The sequence below is a fragment of the Bufo bufo genome, chromosome 1 (assembly GCF_905171765.1).
Source record: "Bufo bufo chromosome 1, aBufBuf1.1, whole genome shotgun sequence".
NCBI classification, from domain to species: Eukaryota; Metazoa; Chordata; class Amphibia; order Anura; family Bufonidae; genus Bufo; species Bufo bufo.
Window position 1 is genome coordinate 295499082 of NC_053389.1, and position 22550 is coordinate 295521631.

The 22550-nt window shown below is 42.7% G+C and overlaps 1 protein-coding gene across 1 annotated transcript in view; it reads right to left on the reverse strand.

The window, feature by feature from the left end:
* Positions 1–22550, reverse strand: part of LOC121008297 (E3 ubiquitin-protein ligase RNF213-like) — a 253825-nt gene that overhangs the window by 133347 nt on the left and 97928 nt on the right. The window contains exons 16-18 of the mRNA XM_040440749.1: positions 19934–21077; positions 19538–19731; positions 14612–14767 (exon numbers count right to left, since the gene is read on the reverse strand). Of these exons, the coding sequence (XP_040296683.1) occupies positions 14612–14767; positions 19538–19731; positions 19934–21077 (1494 nt within the window). The remainder of the gene's footprint in view (positions 1–14611; positions 14768–19537; positions 19732–19933; positions 21078–22550) is intronic.

Here is a 22550-nt window from a genome sequence, read left to right on the forward strand (position 1 = left end):
TGGAAAAAAACTGTCAATCAGCAGCAGGCAGGCGGGGAGAGTCAGGAGCTTATGAATATTCAGGACTCATCATTATGAGCTGGAGCTTTTCAGTACAAGATTGACTGGGTCAATTAAAGAAAGTGACCCAGAATTTTGCTAAGAGAATCAGTCACTTATTTAAGTTGCCCTTAGTTAGGACACCATAAAACTGGTGACAGGTTCCCTTTAAGGATAAGGATAGCTGGGGCGTGGCCTAACTGCCGATGTAAAGAGTCGCATGGCGCAGAGCTCCTGGAAAGTATCCTGCTATTAATCGTTTGCCCATCTCCTACCTGGCCTTGGTGACGACAGGCAATAACTAGAAGCCTCCCTGGATATTGTAGAGCACTCCGGTCACATTATGACCCGGCAAAAGCAGAGAGAGAAGGAGTGCAGGGACGGCCGCACGGATACTCCGTCTAAGCAAGATGGCGCCGCGCACGCCACCAAACTGTCTGATGTGGCGGTGAAGCTGGGAAAGTTTGCCCGTACCCCGGCCGCTGCAGCGAATGATCCGGAGCCTGAAGCTGTGGTATCCGGTGATGTGAGTGGAGCGGAGCCCCTGAAGGCAGCCTCCTATGCATCGGCTGCGAAGGAACAATGTGCGCTTTATTGGGATTCCGGAGCGTTCTGAGGGTTCGGACCCAGTTTCATTTATGGAGAAATGGCTGATGGACATTGTTGGCAAAGAAAAGTTGTCCCCACTTTTTGCAATAGAAAGGGCACATAGGGTGCCATTTCGACCTCTGCCTCCGGGGGCGCCCCCAAGACCTCTCCTGATTAAAGTCTTGCACTACAGAGACAGTGAAGCCATTCTTAAAGCTGCCAGAGACACCCCTGACATCCGCATTGATGACAACCGGATTCTTATGTTCCTGGATTTTTCTACAGAAATACAGAAACTGAGGGCGAAATTTTTGGACGTAAAGAAATGTCTGAGATTATTACAGTGGCCTTACTCCATGTTGTACCCGGCAAAACTTCGGGTGGTTGCAAATGGATCCACACATATGTTTGATGATCTGGCTGAGGCGTGCCAATGGCTGGACACACATGAAAAGGATCGGCGTGGCAACAATACCTGAAGAGACGGTGATATCTTTGATGGAACTGTTCTTATTTTTATTGTGTCTGCTGATTGACACCCCGTAGTGCCGGGCACAGTTATGTGGAAATCTGTTGTGTTTTTCTAATGAGGGAGGTTTTATGTCTTGACTTATTGTCGGTTATTTTCCACATTATATGGGTTATTATGAGGTAGGGTAGGAGGGTGGGCAGACTGTCCTCGTGTATATCCAGGTTGATGCACCTATACTCAATAGGAAACTGCTCTTTTACCTGTATTTCTATTATTAACCCATGGCAGTTAGGTTCACTTTATGTATGTATGGTGTACCCCTGTTTATCAAGTTTATAACTTGCAGAATGTTTAAGAAAGTTTGGGGGGGGGGGGTTGGGAGGGGGGATTAGGGGGGCAGGCTCTATCTTTAAAGTTGCTTCTAGTGGGAGGTTCTCGTGGGGATGTCGGCACCGACTTCTGTGTATGCATAGGAGTAGTCACAATGTCTTCTGTTAATATAGTAGCCTGGAATGTGAGAGGAATGTCGCAGACGTCTAAACGTGCAGCTATCTTCCATGCTCTAAAGGATGTACAGCCAGCTATTGTGTGTTTATCTGAAACCCATTTGTCTGCTGATAGGACGCATTTGGCACATAAAGCATGGATGGGATGTGAATTTCATTCCACACATGCCAGAGGTGTTAGCATTTTAGTGCATATATCTATACAGTTTGTTGTCCGTGAATCATATATTGATGAAGATGGGAGATTTATATGTTTAGATTGTTATATCTTCCAGTTCAGGGTTGTCTTAGTGGCGGTGTATGTTCCCCCCCCATATTCAGCTGAAGTTATGAGGATGATTATTACTTTTACATCTAAATTCCCATTAGTCCCTACATTGATGGTAGGGGATTTTAATATGTATCTTAATGGCTTCCTGGATAAATTCCATAGTGGGCTGGGAACATGCTCTGCTGCTCCTACTTCTCTGGCGAGATTGATATCGGAGGTAGATCTCTGTGACATTTGGAGAACCATAAACCCTGAACAGCGTCAATATTCATGTTACTCGACGTCGCATGGTTCCTTGTCCAGAATAGATTTAGCAATTGGATCCCTATCCTTAGTAACCCTGACAAAGGGTATCTCATACTTACCTCGTAGTTTATATGACCATTCTCCGTTATTGATTACCTTGGAAGTGGGCAAACACATACGTGCTACGAGACCTATTTGGCGTCTAAACCCGTTCTGGTTGTCAATAGTGGATACTGGAACTGAGATTTCTGGATCCATTAATGATTTTTTGTCTATTAATGTAGGTTCGACGTTGATGGATATGGTATGGGATGCTTTGAAAGCATTTGTTAGAGGGCTGTATATAAAGCATATCAGTATTAAAAAGTCTAAAAGTCGTGTTCTGGACAGGGAACTATCGGATAGAGTTATGCAGTTGGAGGCCAAATATATAGAACAGCCCACATTGACTAATGAGGCGCAATGGAATGAAGCTCAAAAACTTCTGAGGGAACATATACAAACTAGGGCAGAAGATAAGCGCCTATTTATGAATCAGAGGTATTTTGCTGAAGGGGAAAGTGCGGGTCACTTGTTAGCCACTGTGACTAAAGCACAACAAGGTCCTTCCTCTATAACATCGCTCAAGGGAAATGGTGGGCAATTGGTGACGGGAGATGAGAATATCCTGGAAGAATTCTATATGCACTTTGGAGAGGTTTATAGGTCCAGACTGGTCACTACCGACTCTAGTAGATCTAGTTATTTAGAAGGGATGGATATTCCTGCCTTATCTGAGGAAAATAAGTCACTTCTTGAGGAAGACATAACTCTGGAGGAACTGGAAATGGCATTGAACTCTTTACCCAATGAAAAGGCGCCTGGTGGGGATGGTCTTCCTGGGGAATTTTATAAAAAACATGGGGAGTTATTACTTCCACATCTTCTAACGGTATTTAAAGATGCTTATAGTAATGGTAGATTACCTTGTTCCATGAGGGAGGCGATAGTTGTAGTGATACCTAAGCAGGCAAAGACCCCTCACTGGTGGATTCATATAGGCCCATTTCTCTCCTGACAGTGGATGTTAAACTTTTAGCTAAAGTTCTGGCCAATCGTTTAAACAGAGTCATTCAAACCATTATTCATGATGATCAATCTGGCTTCATGCCTGGTAAATCCACGGCTTTGAATCTCAGACGGCTGTTCTTAAATCTCCAGATAGAACGAAGGGATGTTCAGGATAATAGAGCTGCGGTAATTTCTCTTGATGCTGCCAAAGCTTTTGACAGCGTTGAGTGGAAATATTTATGGGCGGTCATGACTAAGATGGGCTTTGGTGCTGTTTTTTTTAAATGGGTCAAGCTTTTATACTGTGAGCCTAGGGCTAGGATCAGGGTGAATGGTCATCTTTCACCAGCAATTGCTCTGGAGAGGGGGACGAGACAAGGTTGTCCGTTATCTCCTTTATTATTTGCAATAGCAATTGAACATTTGGCATGTCTTTTACGTTCTACGCCTTTGATGGGAGGACTATTGAGGGGTGTTACTGAGGAACGCGTGTCGTTATACGCGGATGATATGTTGATTTATGTAAGTGACCTAGAGAGATCCATGGATTCTATAATATCTATGGTTTCTAAATTTGGTGACCAGTCTGGACTTCTCATAAACTGGGATAAGTCGGTGATTCTCCCAGTATCTCCTCAGATACCGTCTCGTTCTGCTGCTTTCTCTGAGCTTAAGGTGGTACACTCTTTTAAGTACCTCGGAGTGATAGTGTCAATGAACCCTGTAGATTATATTACTAATAACCTCCTACCCTTGATTTAAAAGTAAGATTGCTGTATGGCATAAATTGCCTCTGTCATTAATAGGTAGAGGTAATCTGCTAAAAATGATATTCATGCCTCAGTTGCTCTATATTCTGCACAATTCCCCCATATGGATCCCTGTGCACTACTTCCATAAAATACAACTATTTTGTTTCTTTATATGGAAAAACAATAGGGGCAGAATAAAATATGAAATACTGCAGAGGAATAAGGATGCAGGAGGTCTTGCCCTACCTAATCCTAAGGTGTATTTCTTATCGGCCCAAATGCAACTCTTCAAGGGATGGGGGGTGGTAGGTGACTCAGGTGGAAAGAGTGGTCGTCTGATGAGATGGGTGTCAAACAAATCTCCCCCGCTGGCAGCTATTAAAAGGAGATGTGAAAGGGAAAGTAGGACATATCCCAATATTGATGCTCATGAAAAAGGTATGGAATAAGGCTAGAAATATTTTAGGGATAGTGGGATTAACCAATATCTCGCCTATTTGGAACAATCCGGCGCTCCATGAATTGGAGGGCCTGAATGGATTCTCTAGGTGGAACGATAAAGGAATATGGAACTTAGGTCATATCTATTCGGTGGGATTCTAAAACATTATCAGCAACTATGTTCTGAATTTGGGTTACCCTCTTCACAATTCTATAGGTACTTGCAACTCAGGCATGCATTGGATGCTCAATCCAAAGTAGCTCCGATAGTGTTTACATCTAATCATACACTGAGCACAGTGGTAGCTGCTGGATCAGTAAAAGGAGCAATCTCTGTAGTGTATCAGAATTTATTGGAGGATTTTCTTAAAGGACACCCATTGAGAAGCAGACATCACTGGGAAAGGGATCTAGGTGAGCTCACGGATGAACAATGGGCAGAGGCAATAGAACTTACCCTTACATTATCTCTTAGTGAAGCTGCACGTCTTTCCCATTTGTACTTAATACATAGAGTATATAAGACCCCGGTGTTTTTACATAAAATAGGTTACAGAGATAGTCCAAATTGTCCGAAATTTGGAAGTGCTGAAGCTGATCTACTACATATGATGTGGTCGTGCCCCTCATTGACATCTTACTGGAAGGCAGAATTACATCTTATAAATAAGGTATATAACACCAAGTTTAAGCTAGACCCCAAAACTTGCATTTTAGGATTACTGCCAGAAGATAATATACAATCTGTAACAGTTACTGGGATAGAGAGAATGCTATATCAGGCGAGGAAAACGTTAGCGGCAAAATGGATCCAGACAGTGCCCCCACTTATCTCAGAATATATAGCCAGATTAAATGTAGTGATTCGCCTTGAGAGGGGTGTCTATCAAAAAAGGAAATGTCTGTCTAAATTTGAGGCAATATGGGGCAGTTGGATTGATAACTCTGGATGTTGTAGCCCTTGGTTAGCGCTTACAAGAAGCCTACTGAGTACTCGTTGAGTATGTTAATGGAAGGGATTGTATGTAAACCTGAGGTGCGATTCTGAGTGTGGAAAAAGGGAGAGGTAACCCACAGCTGGTGATGTATATGATGGATATATGCTGATAATTGCTGAAGACTGTTCTACATGTAAACAGGGTATGGTGCATGAGTTGAATAATAATACCTTATGGATGTATAGGTGACTGGGAATTGATGCTGATTGTTAATATAAGAGTTATTAGTACGGTGCCGGCGCTCCAGGAATGTGGAGCTGAAGAGAAACCACCATGATTGTGTCCTGCTCTTGAGGGGTCTGGGATTGTAGGGTTACTTGTTGATGGGTGGTTACGGGTTTACGTTAAAATTGCATATTCCATTTGATTCTATGCATAGATATATGCCATGTCTTTTGTAGTCATGTGGTGTGTTTTGTATATACTATATATGATTGATTGATATTGTATATGCCCATTGTTTGTAAACAATGTCTTATTGATGTTTGAGAAAGACAAAAAACTGATAATAAAAATGTATCTGATTAAAAAAAAGAATAAGGATAGCTCTGGCACCCAAGGAGGACATAACTACCTCCAAAAAGAACTGCAAAGAAAAATCAAAGCCAACGAGAAAGCCTGCTTGCGGGATAGAAAGGTAGATTCTGCTTCAGGTGACCACTCCCTTGTGTGCACCCATTTCCTACTAAGAGCTGTGACAGAGCGGTAAGAATGGAAAAATGATAAATTAATTGTTGGTGGTATGGCATGCAAGCCTGCAGGATAAGGCCAGTCTAAGATTGCAGACAGCTTCTTTGGGTCCATTTGTCACAGTCAGAAATTACATAACCCAGGAACGGAAAAGATTTTTTTCTTGAAAAGGCATTTCTCAAATTTAGAGTACAGTCTGTTCTCCTGCACATGTTGGAGGGTGGCACAAACATGTCTCCGCTGTGATGTTAAAGGTAACCTGTCACCAGGATTTTGTGCATAGAGCTGGTGACCTGGGCTGCTAGATGGCCGCTAGCACATCTGAAATACCCAGTCCCCATAGCTCTCTGCGCTTTTATTGTGTTAAAAAAACGTTTTGATCCATATGCAAATGAACCTGATATGAGTCCTGTGTCCGGAGATGAGTCCAGCGGAAAGGAGCCCAGCACCGTCCCGCGTCCTCCGAATCTCCTCCTTGCTGGCTGACATAACAGAGCTGGAGAGCCGAAATCTCGCGATGCGCGTACTAGCGCATGCGTAGTTCGTTCCCTGTGCTGATGCCAGCACAGGGAATGAACATGATGCCGACACTGCGCATGCTCTAGCTCGCGCATCGCGAGATTTCCGCGCTCCAGCTCTGTGACGTCAGCCAGCAAGGAGGAGATTCGGAGGACACGGGGCGGTGCTGCGCTCAGAAAATTTTACTCATCTCCAGACACAGGACTCATATCAGGTTCATTTGCATATGGATCAAAACGGTTTTTTAACACAATAAAAGCACAGAGAGCTATGGGGACTGGGTATTGCAGATGTGCTAGCGGCCATCTAGCAGCCCATGTCCCCAGCTCTATACACAAAATCCTGGTGACAGGTTCCCTTTAAGTCTGACGAGTAAGCTAGGATATCTTCAAGAAAGACCACCAGAAAGACATAACGTAGGTCTCAGAATATATCACTGATGAATTCTTAGAAGACAGCAAGGCTGAAGGGAATGACAAGATACTTGTAATGACAGTCATAAGTATTGAAAGTAGTCTGCAACTCATTGCCCTCTTCAGGTTGTAGGACCATTGAAGATCCAATTTCATGCATACCCTCGCCCCATGGATACTATCAAAGAGCTCAGGGATGAAGGGCTGGGAATACTGGTTCTTCAGTCAGGATAATCTAAGCAGCAGAGAACTGATGGACAGTACATAGAAGTAGATCTTATCTGTATGCATGATTCACACCTGAAGATCCCTAGGCATTGTAGCATAGAGGTTTGCTTCTGGCTGAGGTATCCCATTGACAGATGCTACAGACAAGGACTTTTCCAAAAGTACTGTAGGTATGTGGTACAGGATCACTAGGGCTAGTGCAAGAAATTACCAGCAAAACTGGAGTCTGGGAAGGCCTGTTTGGTGAACCAGATGCTACCATAGGAGAGAACAACAGGAATTATAATTTTTGTAGAGAGAGCATCTTCACCTAAGATTATCACTCCAAATAATCCTAAACACTGGAGTTTCCTGGCTTGAGAGGGCAAGGCTGCACATAAAAACGCTTGCCACCACAGTCGAAGAACAAATTACTGATGTGTCTGTGATGACACTCTTCCTCGGGTAACTTAAATCTGTCAAGCTGCATGGGTTTCTCAGCAGTGGCAAAAGAAGGAGGAGACAACGGCTTCTGGAACAAGGGTGGCAGTTGTGGAATTCTCCTTTCCTGAGCAGATTCTTGGAGACACTACCTGAACCTGACATCTATGTGGGTAGCACGTGCAAGCAGATCATCCAGGTTAGTTGATAAACCCTGACCTGCTGGTTCATCCTTGATGCACCTTGACAGACTTTACCAGAAGGCATCCAATATGGCTTAGTTGTTCTAGGTCAGTGTGTATGGAACTGAATAGAATATTATCCTAATATAGAAGAGACTGCTGAGGCTGTCCAGCCAGGCTTCTCAAAGACCTCATGGAAGATTGACAGAAAGTTCTATAAATTATCAGTCAGGGGGTTAGTGTTCCCAGAAAGGAGTGACCCAAGATAAATCATCAGATAGAAGGAACAACCAGGAAGGCGACCTTGGACAAGTTGGTTGGAAACTGATGAGCCTGCAATTCCAAGTGGATGGAGCACTGGTTCAGGAATACATGAAACATTTTGGGAATCCCCTTCATAGCGTGGTGGCAGAGGTAGATGCAGACCAGAAACTCCAGAAAAGGAAGCTGACTGTGGTTTCGGAGAAGATAAGGCAGACTATGGAGACTGAGCCATGGTGGAAACCATCAAAGAATCCATATAAGTGGAGTTACTCTTGGTGACTGCGCTGATTAGTCAGCTCCTTGTATACTTCAGGTAATCCCAAATTGGGTAGGCCAGCTGGATCTATGGACTGAACATAGCAGATTTTTTATCTACTGTGTATACTCAACTGATTTTACTTGAAACTACTCCTGAGATCGTTTTCTCAGTGGCCCCTTGGTCTTCACCCTTTAACCCTTATAAAACGATATCAAGGGAACAGGAGGAGCTTGTCGAGTATGGAAAATGAGTGCTGTGGAGGCCTTTCTCTCTGGAAGCGAATTGATAGCAGGTCCTCATAACACCTGACTTGAGAGGGCAATTCCTTAAAAAGTTAGCCTTGCCACAAATGTAGACACACAAATTGTTACGGAGTCTGTGCTCAGCTCCTCAGAGAGCTTGATTCATTTCACTTGCATATGTTCCTCTATAGTGGCAAATGAGGAAGGGAGTAATGGCTTCTGGAACAATTGTGCCAGAAGCAGATTTTTTCTCTTATGAGTAGACTCTCTGAGAAGTTCTCTGAAGCACAAGTTGATACAAGTAGCCAGAGTAACAGATTCATCCAGAGTAGGTGAAAAGCTTGTCAGACCCTCCCAGAAGGCTGCTTCGTTATTGCAGAATAACTGAGAAGACAGAGTGCAGAATTGGATGCTATACTAGCCCACAGTCAATTTGCCTGGTACAGATGTAGCAGTAGAGATGCAGCTGAAGGAGTCTGACCAGGCTCCTGAAAGACCCTTTGGACGGTAGTTAGGAACTGTTGCAAGTTGTCAGGAATTCTCCACATTGGCCAACCCAATGCTTCAAAAGACAGAAGAGATACAAAGCAGGCCAACTTGGCATGATCCATAGGGAACTAGTGGGCTTGGAATTCAAAGTGTATGGTACACTGAATTAGAAAGCCACAGTAAGTCTTGGTGTCCGCCTCATAATGAGGCGGCTATGGCAGGTGTAAACCTGTACAACTGGAATGAGGGGCAGACTGTGGCTAAGGTAAAGGAGCTGTAGCTTGGAGGAAGAAAGATGGGATAGAGGCAAGCAGGGTGTCCAGACTTGCAGAAATGGTATTCATATACTAGAGCAATTGATCCTACTGGTTTTGCTGACTAGTCAGCTCCTTGTACAGATTCAATAGCCTAAGCTTGGGGACTCCAGTGGGGTCAATGGCCTGAGAAAACTGTAATGCAGCAGGTGTGAACCCACTGTGCCATTGAACAGATTTGACTTGGGCAACTCCTGAGGGTACAGTGAAGTAGGTCCCCTGGTATTCACCCTTTCACTCCCATATGGGTATATGGAGTTTGATGCAGAAGCCACCAGACCGTTAACTCTAGGAGTAGCCACCATTCAGATACTGGTGATCCAGGCAGGTCAAGAGACAAGCTGATGCATGGTATCAAGGGGACAGGCAGAAGAGTGATCGGAGGGCTAGCCAAGGTCAAGATAAGCAGAGTTCATGCAATACTGTAAAACAGGCAATAGGGTAGGGAAGGCAGTACAGGATCAATACAGTAATCAGGCAGAGGTCAGGAAAGGTAGCACAGGGTCAATATGCTTAACAGGCAGAGATCAGGTACGGGAGATCAGAACACACAATATCGTAACACCTTTGCAGGAGCTAGACAAGCTAGAAACATTATTGCTCAGGCATCTTCTTATAGAGAAAGGGAATATATACCTCCGGGAACGCTGTCACAGGCGCAGGACAGATTAGTCTGTGCACATGCTAGCTGTTTAAGAACCAGGAAGAGTGTGTGTACAAGCAAGAGCAGAAAGAAGGAGAAGGTGGCATGGGTCGCAGTGCAACAGGAGCAGTGAGTACTCCGGTGGCTGTTATCATCAGGGGAGAGATAATGATGAACATGGATCACCAGCATTATATTTTACCTAAGCAGAAAGGGAAGCAGAGAGAACTCTAAACTGCCGCCAAAGAAAGCATCATAATACCTAAAAGGTGTCTCAATAGCTCTAAAAATAATTAACATTGCAGAAACTAAATGCCATAATGTTCAAATGAGACCAATCCATATAAGTGTGCTTAACTGGCAATTCAATATGTTCATATATTGTCCATTGAGGTTGTTCAAATGCATCATCATCATCATAACAAAAATGACTTGGCGGTATACTATAAATCTACTGCAGCTCCAAAACCGCTCAAGCTCACCAACTCCAGATATCAGTGCTCAGGGATCTTGATTGTCACTGAAATCTACTTTTGCATGCCAAAGTGTTTCTTATACAAACACCAATCTTCTTGTGGCTACGGGAGCCTCTTCCTTACAAGGCAAAATATTCGCAGTGCCTTGCTGTGTTCCCAAGTGAATGAGACAAGAAAAGGATTTTACGCTGAGTAATAAAAATAAAATTTTCTAGTCTGTGTCATTAGAGGACACAGATCATAGCCTTGAGACATTCCAAAGCAATCCCTAGTGTAATCACAGTGCATTGGTGATTGGCAAACCTTGTGATAGGTAGACAAAGGTATGCACCCAATATAAAAACTGCTGAAAAAGGTCAATGTCAAAATTCTATTCTGAATGTCAAAGTTCTATGCTGAATGCTCACAAATCACCTACTGCTTTAGTTAAATGGGTCATTTCCAAATGGGGGGCTACTACCCAATAGTGGACAAAATACAGCAGGCTGTGGTAACACTGGATGCCACCAGACCCTGTCTAGGACCTTATGGAATAACAAATAACTAAAAAAAGAGAGAAGAAAAGAATGGAAAGGTAAATTTATGGAGGGTTTGTTTGTAAATGTGGGAAGGACAGAAGGAGAGATAATATTCTCATTAATATAAAAAGCCTGAAATCACCTTAAAGGGATGTGCAGCAGTTAATATTGATCACGATCAGCTGTGAGATGAGGAGGCGACGCTCTATGAGAATGCTGCTTCCTAATCTTCACACTACGTCTCGTCTCCAGTGGAGTAGTGGCATAGTGTAATTTCAAGTACTCACTCCATTCACTTTAATAGAGCAAGTACTTGAGACGAAGTGTAGTGTAATGAAGAGGAAGCAGTGCTTGCATAGAGTGCCTGATCGGCGCGGGGGGCAGGGTGTTGGACCCCCACTGATCAGATATTGATAACCTATCCTGATGATAGGTCATCAATATTAATTGCTGCACAACCCCTTTAAGGAGAAATGACAGGGCAGACTGGAGTACTGTGGTTCTGAGACAACCTGAATGCAGGTGTTTGCCACCAAGGAAAAGAAATGGAGGGAATTGTTGTCCAGAGGTTCAAATTAAGCATACAATGCATCAAGAACCAATTACCCCTGTGGCTGTTGGCAGATGTTGAGGAGGCACGCCATAGGCCACTCGTTGCAAAAGTACGAACAGCTAATTTGGTTGCCAAAGAGTGCTAGAGGAGAACAGAAAAGGCTGATACCTAACCATTGAGTCTGCTAAGGCCCAGACTTATGTGTAGACTATCCTGAAGTTAGAAAAGCAGGAGAGAAAGGGGAAAGTGCAATCTGTCTCTACCATTAGAAAAAAAGAGTTCAATGTTCTATGACAGATTGAAAACAAAAATGGTTTTCTGGCAGTCAGCGTGATTTGCACCGTTTGTTTGGAAGAACCATGTGTCCTTAATATGATAGGAACTATGAACTTAAAAAAAGGAGTAGCTAAACTATGGTTAAACAGTGGTCCCTCAGACAGAGAAGTTCTCCCTGAAGAGTAAGATGCCAAGGGGTGTCCACAGGGTGACCAGATCAGCACAAGGAGAACCACTGGGACACCTTCTGCTTTGAATTTCTTGAGGAACTGAGGTAGAATTAGAAGAGGATGGAAGATGTTGGGGAAAACAAATGGATGGCAGGAGATGACCAGTGTGTGTCCAGAGGATCTTGTGCTCAAGACACAAAGGAGAGCAATTTGAGATTCAATCTGGATGCCATGAGGTCTACATATGGCTGACTCCACTTTCAACAGATCTCTTTGAAGACCTCGAGATGAAGGCCCACACTACTGGGTCAATTCTTTCTTGGCTGAGAAAGTCAGCAATCCAGTTGTTCACCTAAGGAATGTGGACTGTTGAAAAAGCATTAGCTGATACACCCCATGGACAAGAGTGTCTGTAACAACACAGCCATGTTTTCTTAATCTCACACCACCCCTTTAAAGGGTTTTTGTCACGAGAAATAACGTTATGTAGCTGACTGACATGAGAGATGTGCTAATGTCAGCAGTACATAACAGTATTCTTTATAACTCCCTGCCTGCGGCAGTTCTCTTAAAATAAAGACTTTTCAAATATGCTAATGATCCTCTAGGTGCTATTAGGGCATTGCTTCAGCACCTAGAGGCTCGGTCTACGCACCCTTTGGCACGCCCAGGTCCAGTTCATTGACTTTCGAGTTCTTTTCAGTGTCCCGAATATCCTGCGCCGTCCCGTTTAGTATTCGGCGCAGCGCAATGAGTGAAGGACACGCTCCTGCTGCCAGCTTGATTCCTTCGGCGCAGGCCTGGGCGTGCCAAAGGGTGCGTAGACCAAGCCTCCAGGTGCTGAAGCAATGCCCTAATAGCACCTTGAGGCTCATTAGCATATTTAAAAAGTCTTTATTTTAAGAGAACTGCGGCAGGCAAGGAGTTAAGCATACTGTTATGTACTGCTGACATTAGCACATTGCTAATGTCAGTCAACTACACTGCTCAAAAAAATAAAGGGAACACAAAAAGAACACAACCTAGATCTGAGTTAATTAAATATTCTTCTGAAATACTTTGTTCTTTACATAGTTGAATGTGCGGACAACAAAATCACACAAAAATAAAAAAATGGAAATCAAATTTTTCAACCGATGGAGGTCTGGATTTGGAGTCACACTCAAAATTTAAGTGGAAAAACACACTACAGGCTGATCCAACTTTGATGTAATGTCCTTAAAACAAGTCAAAATGAGGCTCAGTAGTGTGTGTGGCCTCCACGTGCCTGTATGACCTCCCTACAACGGCTGTGCATGCTCCTGATGAGGTGCCAGCTCCTGGACAGTCTGTGGTGCAACGTGACGTTGGTGGATAGAGCGAGACATGATGTCCCAGATGTGCTCAATTGGATTCAGGTCTGGGAAACGGGCGGGCCAGTCCATAGCATCAATGCCTTCGTCTTGCAGGAACTGCTGACATACTCCAGCCACATGAGGTCTAGCATTGTCTTGCATTAGGAGGAACCCAGGGCCAACCGCACCAGCATATGGTCTCACAAGGGGTCTGAGGATCTCATCTCGGTACCTAATGGCAGTCAGGCTACCTCTGGCGAGCACATGGAGGGCTGTGCGGCCCTCCAAAGAAATGCCACCCCACACCATTACTGACCCAATGCCAAACCGGTCATGCTGGAGGATGTTGCAGGGAGCAGAACGTTCTCCACGGCGTCTCCAGACTCTGTCACGTCTGTCACATGTGCACAGTGTGAACCTGCTTTCATCTGTTGAGAGCACAGGGCGCCAGTTGCGAATTTGTCAATCTTGGTGTTCTCTGGCAAATGCCAAACGTCCTGCACGGTGTTGGGCTGTAAGCACAACCCCCACCTGTGGACGTCAGGCCCTCATATCACCCTCATGGAGTCTGTTTCTGACCGTTTGAGCAGACATGCACATTTGTGGCCTGCTGGAGGTCATTTTGCAGAGCTCTGGCAGTGCTCCTCCTGTTCCTCCTTACACAAAGGCGGAGGTAGCGGTCCTGCTGCTGGGTTGTTGCCCTCCTGCCACGTCTCCTGATGTACTGGCCTGTCTCCTGGTAGCGCCTCCATGCTCTGGACACTACGCTGACAGACACAGCAAACCTTCTTACAACAGCTGGCATTGATGTACCATCCTGGATAAGCTGCACTACCTGAGCCACTTGTGTGGGTTGTAGACTCCGTCTCATGCTACCACTAGAGTGAAAGCATCGCCAGCATTCAAAAGTGACCAAAACATCAGCCAGGAAGCATAGGAACTGAGAAGTGGTCTGTGGTTACCACCTGCAGAACCACTCCTTTATTGGGGGTGTCTTGCTAATTGCCTATAATTTCCACCTGTTGTCTATCCCCTTTGCACAACAGCATGTGAAATTGATTGTCACTCAGTGTTGCTTCCTAAGTGGACAGTTTGATTTCACAGAAGTGTGATTGACTTGGAGTTACATTGTGTTGTTTAAGTGTTCCCTTTATTTTTTTGAGCAGTGTATATAACGTTATTTCTCATGACAGAAACCCTTTAAGCCATAAGACAAGCAATCAACCAGTAACATTTAAATAAATCAACGACTCCTTACGGATTGAATCTGCTTGGCAAACGTTGTGTTTGAGGATTTCAAAATCTCAACAATGTACAAGTGACTTGTCAAGCGCTTCCATATTCTTCCTTCTGAATTCATGAGATATTGCAGAACAAAAAGCTTAAACAGGAATTCTGAAATCCCCTTGTTCACCTGCAACATAAGAAAGTAACATATGAGACAGTACAAATTCTGCCTGTGGGGCGTTACATTTGTCAAGCTATCTAATATATAAAGCTGAGTGTATGTGTGTATGTCCGCTAAAGGAATCCGCACTGTTACATTTACAATCACGAAATTTCACGAAAAATCTGGTGTCCGGGAAGGTTTTAGACCTGGTCTCAGCTCTCAGCTCTCCCACATTCCCAAAAAATGCCTTAGCCAATAGAAGCCTAGTCACATGACCCTTATCAGCCAATAGAAGCTCACAGACCGTTAGTCTCCACAAACACACAGTTTTACACCAGGTTTCCATAACAACCCAGCCATTTTTCTTCACTGCTGTCGGTCAAAGGGGCAGGGCACTGTGAATGACACTGTTAAGGGAGTGGAGTGCTGTGGAGGTCACAGTTCAGGAGGCAGATAGGGTGGCCATTCAGGCCACCCTCAAAAGACTAACTTAAAAACCCCACCCCCAGGTCTTGCTAAGCCACGCCCTGACCTGTTATGCCACACCCCTCTCGCTCAACTTCTGTCAGCTGCAGGGGTGGAAAGGAGGGTGACTTTCTCCCTGCAGCTCACGCTCAGACAGAACAGTGCTACTGTCTGAGAGTGAACTGTTCAAAAAGACATCCCTGTGTCTGTCCAGGCCCTGCGCTAGACGGGGGACAGGGAGTCTGAAAGCAGGACTGTCCGGCTTAAAACCTGACCTCTGTCCACCCTAGGGGCAGCCTGCTATGGAGGTCACAGTTAAGGGGACGGTCCGCTATGGAGGTCAGTGTTAAGGGGCAGATTGCTGTAGAGGCCACTGTTAAGGGGGTGGTGTGTGGTGGAAATCACTATTAAGGAGATGGAGTACTTTGGAGGTCACTAATAAAGGGGTGGCCGCTGTGGAGGTCACTGTTAAAGGGGTGGGCCGCTGTGGAGGTCTTTGTTAAGGGGGCAGGGAACGGTGGAGGTCACAGTTAAGGGGACAGTCTGCTATGGAGGTCAGTTTTAAGGGGCGGGGTACTGTAGAGGTCCCTGTTAAGGGGGCAAGGTGTTGTGGAGGTCACATTTTAAGGGAACGGAGCTCTGTGGAGGTCACTGTTTATGGGGGCGCGTTATTGTGGAAATCACAATTAATCAGACTGGGTACTGTGGAGGTCACTAAAAGGGGCGGCGGCTGTTGAGGTCACTGTTAAAGGGGAGCACTGTGGATGTTACTGTTAAGGGGGCAGGCCGCTGTGGAGGTCACTGTTAAGGGAGGAGGGGACTGTGGAGGCCACTATTAAAGGGGCAGCGGGGTACTGTGAGGTCACTGTTAAGGAAGCGGGGTACTGTGGCAGTCACTGTTAAAGGGGCAGTCGCTGTGGAGGTCTCTGTTAAGGGGACCGGGAATGGTGGAGGTCAGTTAAGGGGACTGTAACCTATGGTCAGTGTTAAGGAACAGGTGCTGTAGAGGTCACTGTTAAGGGGGTAGGCCCCTGTGGAGGTCACCGTCAATGGGGTGGGGTGCTGTGGAACTCACTGTTAAAGGGGTAGGCTGCTGTGAAGGTCAAAGTTAAAGGGGGTAGGATGCTGTGGAGGTCCCTATTAAGGGGGCGGGGTACTGTAGATGTCACTGTTATAGTGGATACTGTCGAAATCTTAACGACACACACAAACATTAAATTAACCCCTTCTACCCCGGGCCAGTTTTCGAAAATCTGACCTGTGTCACTTTATGTGGTAATAACTTTGGAACGCTTTTATTTATCTAAGCTATTCTGAGACTGTTTTCTCGTGACACATTGTTTTCATGACAGTCATAAATTTTAGTCAATATATTTCACCTTTATTTATGAAAAACTCCCAAATTTACCAAACATTTTGAAAAATTCGCAATTTTCAATATTTCAATTTCTCTGCTTTTTAAACAGAAAGTGATACCTCATAAAATATTTATTACTTAACATTCCTCATATGTCTACTTTATGTTTTCATTATTTTGTAAATGTCATTTTATTTTTTTACGCTAGAAGGCTTAGATATTTAGAAGCAATTCTAAAAAAATGTAAGAAAATTTCTAAAACCCACTTTTTTAGGACCAGTTCAGGTCTGAAGTCACATTGTGGGGCCTACATAATAGAAACCTCATTGTAGAAACTACACCCCTCAAGTTACTCAAAACTGATTTTACAAACTTTATTAACCCTTTAGGTGTTCCACAAGAATTAAAGGAAAATGGAAATGAAATTTCTAAATTTCACTTTTTTTGGCAGATTTTACATTTTAGTCAATTTTTTTCTTTAACACATCGAGGGTTAACAGCCAAACAAAACTCAACATTTATTACCCTGATTCTGAGGTTTACAGAAACAACCCACAAGTGGTCATAAACTGATATAAGGCAGGGTGCAGAAGGAAAGGACTGCCGGATGGTTTTTGGAAGGCAGATTTTGATGGACTGGTTTTTAGACACCATGTCCCATTTGAAGCCCCCCTGATACACCCCTACAGTAGAAACTCAAAAAAGTTACCCAATTTTGGAAACTAGGGGATAAGGTGACAGTTTTATTGGTACTATTTTGGGGGTAATAGCACCTTGAGGCTCATAAGCATATTTTAAAAGTCTTTATTTTAAGAGAACGATTTTTAATCGCTCTATATTAAGTTTTTTTGTGAGGCAAGGTAACCCCAAAAATTGCTGTTTTGGCACTGTTTTTATTTTTTACAACGTTCATCTGACAGGTTAGATCATGCGCTATTTTTATAGAGCAGGTTGTTATGGACGCGGTGATATCAAATATGTCTACTTTCTTTGTATGTTGGAGTTTTACATACTAGAGCATATTTGAAAAAAAAATGTTTTTGTGTATCCATTTTCTGAACGCCATATTTTTTTTCTTTTCTGACAATCGTCTTGTGCAGGGGCTTATTTTTTTGCAAGAAGAGTTAAGGTTTTAATTGGCACCATTTTTGGGTACATATGATTTTTTAATCATTCATTATTACACTTTATGAAGCAAGGTGACTAAAAAAATTGGTTGTTTTGCAACAATTTTTATTTGATTTTTTCCCAGCGTTCACCTGAGGGGTTAGGTCAAGTGATAATTTTATAGAGCAGGTCGTTACAGACGTGGCAATACATAATATGTATACTTTTTCTTATTTATTTAAGTTTTACACAATAATAAAAAAAATTAACAAAAAAAATAATGTTTTAGTGTCTCCATAGTCTGAGAGCCATAGTTTTTTTAATTTTTTGACCGATTGTCTAAGGTAGAGGCAAATTTTTTGCGGGATGAGATGACGGTTTGATTGGTTCTATTTTGGGGGGCATACGCCTTTTTGATCGCTTGGTGTTGCACTTTAAATTATGTTAGGTGACAAAAAATGGTTTTTACGTTGTTCACCTGAGAGTTAGGTCATGTGATATTTTTATAGAGCAGGTTGTTATGGACGCGGCGATACCTAATATGTATACTTTTTTAAAAATTTATTTCACTTTAACACAATAATTGCATTTTTGAAATGCGGGATCAGGTTACGGTTTTATTGGTACCATTCTGGGGGGCATACACCTTTTTGATCGCTTCGTGTTGCACTTTTTGTGATGTAAGGTGACAAAAAAAAGCTTTTTTTGTACAGTTTTTATTTTAAATTTTTTTACGGTGTTTATTGGACAGGGTGGATCATGTGATATATTTATAGAGCGGTCGTTACGGACGTGGCGATACCTAATATGTGTGCGTTTTCTTTATTTTTTTATTATTCTATTTTTTATATATATAAAATCAGGGGAAAGGGGCGTTTTTTTCTTTTTTTACTTGAAACGTTTTTTTTTTGTTGTTAAAAACTCTTTTTTTGACTTTTTTTTTTAAACTTTATTTCTGTCCTACTCTGGGGGTCTGATCCCCTCTGCAATCTGTATTGTAATGCATTGCCTGTTAGTGTATTACACTGAGTAATACACTAACATGTTGCCTAGGATAACCAGCCTCAGGCTGGATCTCCTGGACACCTGTAGAAGGCAGGTCTCAATGCCGTGCAAGGCTCCCTCACCCACCGCAAATCCCTTCTATACCGCGGTCAGCACAGCCACCTCCTGTAACTCGGGGAAAGTCATAGACTATGTTTTGAGTGAAAAAATGTTCACCCCGCACTTTACAATTATTTGCCAAATAATACGCTTAGTAACCTAACCGCCACACTACAGGAGCCATTGTCTGTTGTGGCAGTTAGCCTGGATATTCATCAGGTTGCATATAGTAACTAATCACAGCTCTGCTTCTATTTTACTACAGGTCATTAATATGAGCTCTGATTGGTTGCTATAAGCAATGAAGTACATTCTTAGTATAAGACAGCTTATGTGTGAGTTAATATGATTTTGATTGTGACGCTTAGCCAACGTTGTTGTAGAGGCTGATGTAACTCATGACCTTAAGTGTATACTGATTCTGTGGGGTTTTATATACGGTTAATTAAAAACAATAATGTCACGCTGTGGAGGTCTTTGTTAGGGGGACGGGTGATGTGTTGTGGAGGTCACTGTTAAAGAAGCGGGCTGCTGTGAAGGTCAAAGTTAAGGGGGTGGGCTGCTGTGGAGGTCACATTATAAGGAGGTTGGGCACTGTGGGGGGGTTAGTGTTAAGGGGTGGGGGGCTGTGCAGGTCACTTATGGGGGATACTGTAGATATCCTTTAACGACACACACAAACATTAAATGAAATAGATGAAATATACCCGTGCGAAGCCGGGTCCTTCTGCTAGTATTCCTATAAAGGTGAAAGTACTTACAGAAGATGTAACATCAATGTGGAATATAATAGGACGATTCTTCAATCTGACGTCAAGAAAAGGCAGTAAAGTGTTCAATACTTTATTTTCATCCACCTCAGGGTTAATAAGCCGGATTGTTTTAAGAACTGGCCTCTCAGTGGTGAAGCTTGACACAAGCTTTTGATAAAGCCTTTTTACATACAGAGATTTTCCTGGAAGAAACAGAAAATTAGCAAATAACTACAATCATTACTAGATCGCAATGGAAAAATTTACAATAGATAAATCCCGCTTTGTGAGGGGGCACCATGAATTTTGCACAGTATACGGAGGGCACCTTAGCCACATCAGCGCAAAATTTTAAAGAAGCACCCCAGCAACAGATGATTAATACAAAATCCAAATTCCACTTACCCACTCCTGCTCGTTTGGATGACACAATTCCAGCATTAAGCCCATTCTGAAATACGTGAGCAGCGGAAACAGCTGTACGATCAACAGCAAAATGAGTATGTAGATAACGCTGTATGTTATCAAGGGGTGCATGAGGAATCATGTGCACCTTGTTCTGGCTGAAGACAGAGGGAATATAGCAATGTTCTCGATCCGAATTACATATGATCACTAGATGGTAATGATCGTTACTTCGTGCCTGCAGCTGCTGGAATAGCTGCTCTGATTTGTATGCTGTATCATAGTTAAGTTCATCTGCATAGATTAAACTGTAAATCTTCTTGCCATTGTAACCTGGTGTTAGACACCTTCTAAAAAACAAGGCAACTTCTTCAAATGAAGTCTGAGGTGTGCACAGTAACACTTCATCATAAGTTGGTAAAGGCTCAGTAAAGCTGTACATATAGATTGCCAGAGCACAGGACAAGATCTGGGATGAGGGACATAAAACCAAATTGGGACAACCTTCACGTAAACTGGGATGAAACTTGCGCAAAACCCACTTATTATTTTGTTTTGCTAAAGAGGACAAGCATTTACCTAGAACATCTAAATCTAAGCACCCTGGGAAGAGTGAATTCATGTAGTTCATAGAATGCTCCCAAACAATTTCAAGCTTCTCCAACACGTTGGCACAGTTTGCAAATTTTAATGCAAAACTCAATCTGTTTGGACAACCCCCAGTAAATCCAGTCTCTGTGTAACAGGACTTTGTTGTGTCAATTTTTTGACACTGGGGTTTAATAAAAGACAACATTACAAGTGCCTCCTCGTTGATATCTCTTCGCTGAAATTCCTGGCACAGGAAAACCAACTGTTCAGCTGTGTAATAGTTTAGGTAGTAAAGCTGAGACCTCTTCTGGTTCATGAATTCCAACCACTTTTCTAACAAGTTCTCCATTGTGCTGCAGATATCCGGAAGTAGATTGGTAGGAGGTCCATGTTCTTCCAGTTTGTCAATACCATTAACATCAAATCTCATGCAAATTCCAGTTTGAGCATCATCTGAACAGTAAATTTCTGCCTTCCAAGTTCTAAATAACATATTTCCAGATAAATATAGGTAAATAAATGATTTGGACAGCCTCTGCACATTGGAAAAAATCTGGTAAAAAAAAAAAAGAAATCAATACATGTTAACAGTTTTTAGACATCTTATATTTCTCGACAGGTTGATGCTGCCAAAACCATGTTTAACATGCTGGCTCACAACAGAGAGTAATGTTTTACTCACGTTGTGGTGTGCCCTGCACGGCTTCATTGACAAATCTCCCTTTTTGTGTATAGGGAGAGACCTGTCAAAGCAAAGTAGGACAGAGAAAAACTGCACCGTAGATTCATCTCTTTATTGCCTGCTTATATTTAAACTATGTTTTCAGCATGCATGCAGTCTCCCTTTCGCTCGTTCATCAGATAATCGATGGCACCTTTAGGGTACAGCCACACGATCAGGTTTCCTGATGCAGTTTCCCAGACGAAGGCACGCCGAAACGCACGTTGGGGTAGCGCCATCCTGGGAGACATAGCACACGGTCTCTTCTCTTCAGGTGAGCCTCTGTTCTTTTTCTTTTTCCTGCGCGGCATTTGACCCAGGTGACATACCATACCTGGTTTCATTGTGGCTTTTCACTCTCCACATTGCACTTGCAATATAAACCCTGTGTTCTTGCCGTGCAGGTTTAGTTTTTGAATGCTGACTCACCTGTGCACTAAGGTTACTACATTGCCTTTTGGTCATTTGTTGGTCACTGTACCACGCATTAATCCATACCCACATGCTTTACAATTGATCCGTGTGCTATCCCAGGGTGGTGCTTCTGTTCTGCTCCCATCCACTTTTTTTTTTTTAATCAATTGTCTTTTTATTGAATTTTTTCAAGAATAAACATGTACATATAATGGAAAAAAAAAACATGACTTTGGAGTACATTATTCATGATATACAGATATATCTAAGTGCACTTGAGCATAAGAATAACATACATCATGTTTTTATACATATACATCCTTATGCTGAGCAGGTTTAAGAAAAAACATATATAATGGTCATGGATGAATATTATTATAATGTTAGCTTATAGGCTATTAAAGTAGCAAAAATTCTATATTTGCAATAACTATACAGAATTATATAAAATTTACTGTAATACAGATTTGGACATACAAGGGGAAGTGACAAGACTAGATACATTAGGGTTAGGATGAATGGGGTAAGGTGTAAACTCTGTCAGTTTGAGACATCAAAAACTTTGCTTCCATACTCGGTCAAATCTATCTATCGAGGCAAGCATCATAGCTGACATATCCCATCCACTTTTTAATGGCATACTATTTACTTGTTTCTTTACCTATATATATAATTTTTTTTATACAGTGGGATGCGAAAGTTTGGGCAACCTTGTTAATCGTCATGATTTTCCTGTATAAATCGTTGGTTGTTACGATAAAAAATGTCAGTTAAATATATCATATAGGAGACACACACAGTGATATTTGAGAAGTGAAATAATATAATTGTTTAAACTAAATTAGGCAGGTGCATAAATTTAGGCACTGTTGTGATTTTATTGATTCCAAA